General features: G+C 39.6%; 1 protein-coding gene across 1 annotated transcript; it reads left to right on the forward strand.

The window, feature by feature from the left end:
• Positions 1 to 729: 729 nt before the first annotated feature.
• LOC136836536 (forkhead box protein D1-like) lies at positions 730 to 3152 on the forward strand. Its single transcript, XM_067100964.1, has one exon. It carries the CDS (start codon positions 1112 to 1114, stop codon positions 2303 to 2305), a length of 1194 nt encoding a protein of 397 aa, XP_066957065.1. The 5' UTR covers positions 730 to 1111; the 3' UTR covers positions 2306 to 3152.
• Positions 3153 to 4616: the final 1464 nt, after the last annotated feature.

Consider the following 4616-nt stretch of genomic DNA (forward strand, 5'->3'; position numbering starts at 1 on the left):
TTTTTATCTAATAAAATGACTTATTCAGCAGGGAATGGGTATATAATACATGCATTGTAAAAACGTTGTAATTACTGCCATGCATTTAGCAGTGGGTCATAACGTTTTTTTTTTTTTTTTAGAATATCCTGCCGTTAAGAATATTTGTCCCATTGACGGATTAGCTTGGCGAGGCACCGACGCTATTGAATTGTTCGGTTGAAGTTTGGCTTTTTGAATCCTTTTTTCCTCTCCTTTCTTTTTTTTATGGTTGATTGTTGGAGGGCAAGAGATACACGTAGGTTTAGCTGTGTGCCATGTGAGTGAGGGAGGAGGAGGTATAGGAGGAGGAGGAGGAGGGATGAGGGATTGATGGAGAGGAACCAGAGATAGAGAGTGAGAGAGGTATAGAGATGGAATTACCACGCTTTTGTGAGGCTTCAAAAAATGGCGAAGATGCCTTTGTCGTCCCACCACTTTTGGGAGAGAAGAAGAAGCAGATTATAATGGTTTTATTCCTTCCATCGGATTGATTTGCCTCTATCCCTACCACCGAATAATTTATGGATAAATGGAGCTGTTCTGTCCGCAAACAACAGATGGGACCAAATCTAATCATGTCAGGCCCTCTGAAGCTCTCGGCACCACCCTCGCGGGATTGCTGGGCGGTGCCTGGAACGGATGGGGCATGATGCCGATTGGCGGAAAGATGCTGGGCGGTCCTTGCGGTTAGAGGAAATCTGTTCAGTGGCGCATCGGTGTTGTGGGCGTGGTCGCCGATTTCTGTTCTGGATTCCGATAGGCCCCTGGCGATGAATCACTTAGAGGAGATGCCAGATGTCAGCGAGGTGCCAAAAATGGTCTTTTCCCCGGCTCCGTCATTTGTCATCATTATTTATCAGGCGACGAAAGAGGAAAGAGCCGTCTCTCGATTCTCCCCTGTGGGACTTAGTTTCGTATCTGCACTGGACGATTTGCCACCGAGAATCTCTCTCTCCCTCCCTCTCTTTCTCTGCCTCAGGTGTGCTTTGTTTTGGTTAGCAGTGGACTGCTTCATGAGGTGTTACTGGTGCAAGGTGTTGGTGAACTGTGTCTTTTTTGTCTAAGAGAAACGGCGTAGCCCCGTTGGATCATGCCCGTGTATGAGGCAGTCATGACCGACTCTCAGTGTTTATCGCCAGGGGAAGAGCTCGTCGTTGCCCCTACCCAGTTCAGCGAGGACGAAGGCGAGTCTTGTCCGGTGGGCGCCGACGTAGACGACGATGAATCTCGCCCCTTGCAGGAGACAGCGGAGGGCTCCTCCGACGGTGACAAGAAGACCGGCGGACCCGTCAAGCCGCCGTACTCCTACATCGCGCTCATCACGATGTCTATCCTGCAGGCGCCGAAGAAGCGTGTCACCCTGAGCGAAATCTGCGAATTCATCATGGGGCGATTCCCCTACTACAAGGCCAAGTTCCCCGCGTGGCAGAACTCCATCCGGCACAACCTCTCTCTGAACGACTGCTTCGTCAAGGTGCCCCGCGAACCAGGGAACCCCGGTAAAGGGAACTACTGGACGCTCGACCCTGGAGCCATCGACATGTTCGACAACGGGTCCTTCCTCAGGAGGAGGAAGAGGTACAAACGCCAGCATCCGGACTTCCTGAACGACCCGCACGTCTTCTCCCTGCTGGCAGCGGGGGTCGTCGATCCCTACCATCTCCATCACAGTCACCTCCACCAGCAGCAGCAACAACAGGCAGCAGCTGCTTCAGCGTTCTTGGGGCCTCACCCGATGCTCCACCGCCCAGTGCCTTTCGCCCACCACCCATACATGCCACCGGCGCAGTTCCACGCCCATCACGTCGCGCTCTCTCAGCAGGAGAGTTTCTTCAGGCATCTCAGGGGGTCGTTAGCACCTCCTATTCAGAATATACCTGCCCCTGCGATAGTGAGTGGCGGACTGAATAACGGAGGAGGGACTGGAGTCATAGGGGGAGGAAGTCTCTTTGCGCCCACGCCCGTCAAGCCTGTGATTACGACATCCCCTTCACCCCCATTGACGCGCCCGCCTCCCCGCCCGGCTTTCACCATCGACGCAATCATGGGGCGCGACAAATCGCCACCTCCTCCTTCTCCGTCAGCGCCGTCGTCGCCTCCGACGGGAAGCGGGCCGAGCGCTCTGCCCGCCCTGCCGTTGACGGCCCTCAATCCGGAACCCTTTTCCCGGCTTCTCATGGCGCCGTTCTTGTCCCAAAATCTCGTCAGACCGACCATAGGAAGCCCCCTGCGGCCTCCGTTGCCACCCACCTCGCTACCTCCGCCGACGACTACCTCGCGGTGAGGACAGAAGGAAAGAAAGAGAGCTCCTCCGTCCGTCATCGCCGTCATCATCATCATTCATCTCGTTCATTCGACCGCTCGACGCCCTCCGGGCATCATATTGTTTTCTAAGTCAATCATTTTCTCTGCATTATTGTACGTTTCAATTTTTTAAGTGCTCTTTGACAGGAAAAAAAAATTGTTTTACGTTTGCTATCCCAAATGATTGTTAAACCATGCAAATCGCTACATTCGCCATACTCCAGTGAATAAAAAGAATTTTTTTTTATAAATATCCCTGAGATTTACATAGACACTTAATTTTTTCTATAAATACTCATGAGTTTTACGTAGACACTAATTTTTATTTAAAGATATTCATGAGTTTTACATGAACACTAATTTCTTTTTATAAATATTCATAAGTTTTATATAGAAATTAATTTTTTTATAAATATCCTTGAGATTTGCGTAGATACAAATTTTTTTTCTTTACAAACATTCATGAATTTTACATAGACACTTTTCCCGTTCACGATTTGCTTCGTCAATGGACCCAGTGAAAAAAAAAATAAAAAGCTTTATTTAACAAACCGTCCAAAAGAAGGCGACCAAGACTCGAAGAAAGGGGACGCAAACAGAACGCGCCCGCTTTTATACGCCTCCATTTGTCTCGAAACCTCCTTTTGTTTATTATGCTCCTCATTACATTCCTCCATTGTCACGTCTTTGTAAATCAAGTCAGTCATCTTTCTTATTGTAACCTTATGAGTCTTTGTTTTTTATTTCAATCCTGTAAATATTCAACGGCTGTACATATTGTAAATGACTTATATTATCATTTTTTTAAATTAAACTTTATAACAGCAGTTACCTTTCTCTTATCCCTTTTGATTGTAGAAAGTAGATCTTAGAAAAGGTTAAGAAAATTGATGAACATTTCTCAAGCTTGAGAAGAAAAATTGTAGGAAATACGAAGACGGTATAAGAATTTATAAAATTATTTTTTAATAATCATATATGTATATATATCTTTTTAATTAGATCCATGCTCAGTAGTCCTCAGTATTAAAGATCAGAAAGAGAAGAAATCATAGTAATATAATTGTAAAATTTGTTTCCGTATATTAGACATTAAAATTCCATCTTAATGAGCTGTTAAAAAAAAACATTCAGAACATAAATGAAAAGACAATTTCAGCTTCAGACAAATTTGGAAAGTTTTTTTACTAATATGGGTTTTGATATTTTGATTGACATCTGGTAAAAAAAAATGCTCGGAAAGAATTATTAATAATAATAATATTTATATGATGAAAAAGCTAAATGCCAAAATAAGGAGACTAATATTACGATAAAGTACAGACTAAAGAAGATAAGAAATCAACTACTTTAAATTTGAAATATATCATACAAGACTATAATTTGAAATCTTGTAACAAAGCAACATGTTAAAGTAATTCTGTTTTTACATATATATATATACATATATATATATATATGTACATATATATATATATATATATTATATATATATATATATATATATATATATATATATATATATATATATATATATATATATATATATATATATATATATATATATATATAAAGTACGTAATACACTTGAATGTGAAAGACCGTAAAATTTACCTATTAATATCGTTATTCATGAATTTTTACCGGTACTTGCAAGATGGTAATATATATATATATATATATATATATATATATATATATATATATATATATATATATATATATATATATAAAAATATGTAATACACTTGAATATGAAAGACCATAAAATTTACCTATTAATATCGTTATTCATGAATTTTTACCGGTACTTGCAAGATGGTTTACACTCATGAAAAATCATGAAAAATAAAAAAAAAATATGAGTAATTCTATCTGGAAGATTATGAATGAAAATGTTACCAGAATTTTACATTTTTCTTATTATACACAAAAATATATTAATAATAGTAATAATAATAATAATAATAATAATAATAATAATAATAATAATAATAATAATAATTTTCTTTATTTCAGCTCAGGGAATATACAAAGTAGAGACAATATAATACAGTCTAGATACACTAGATAAAACATCCACACAGCAGCTGAAGTACTAGTGAAAATAGTAATTATAATAATGATAATGACACCACTAATATTGAGAGTAGTAGAAAAAAAATATTAAAAATGATAAAAATTAGTGAACATAGTGTATAAATTTTTAACATAAATGATTTATAATAAGTAAATATAAACTCAGTAAATACGCTTATAATCTCATACATGTTGCATAGTTTTGTTTTGAT

This window comes from Macrobrachium rosenbergii, chromosome 56, assembly GCF_040412425.1.
Source record: "Macrobrachium rosenbergii isolate ZJJX-2024 chromosome 56, ASM4041242v1, whole genome shotgun sequence".
Lineage (NCBI taxonomy): Eukaryota > Metazoa > Arthropoda > Malacostraca > Decapoda > Palaemonidae > Macrobrachium > Macrobrachium rosenbergii.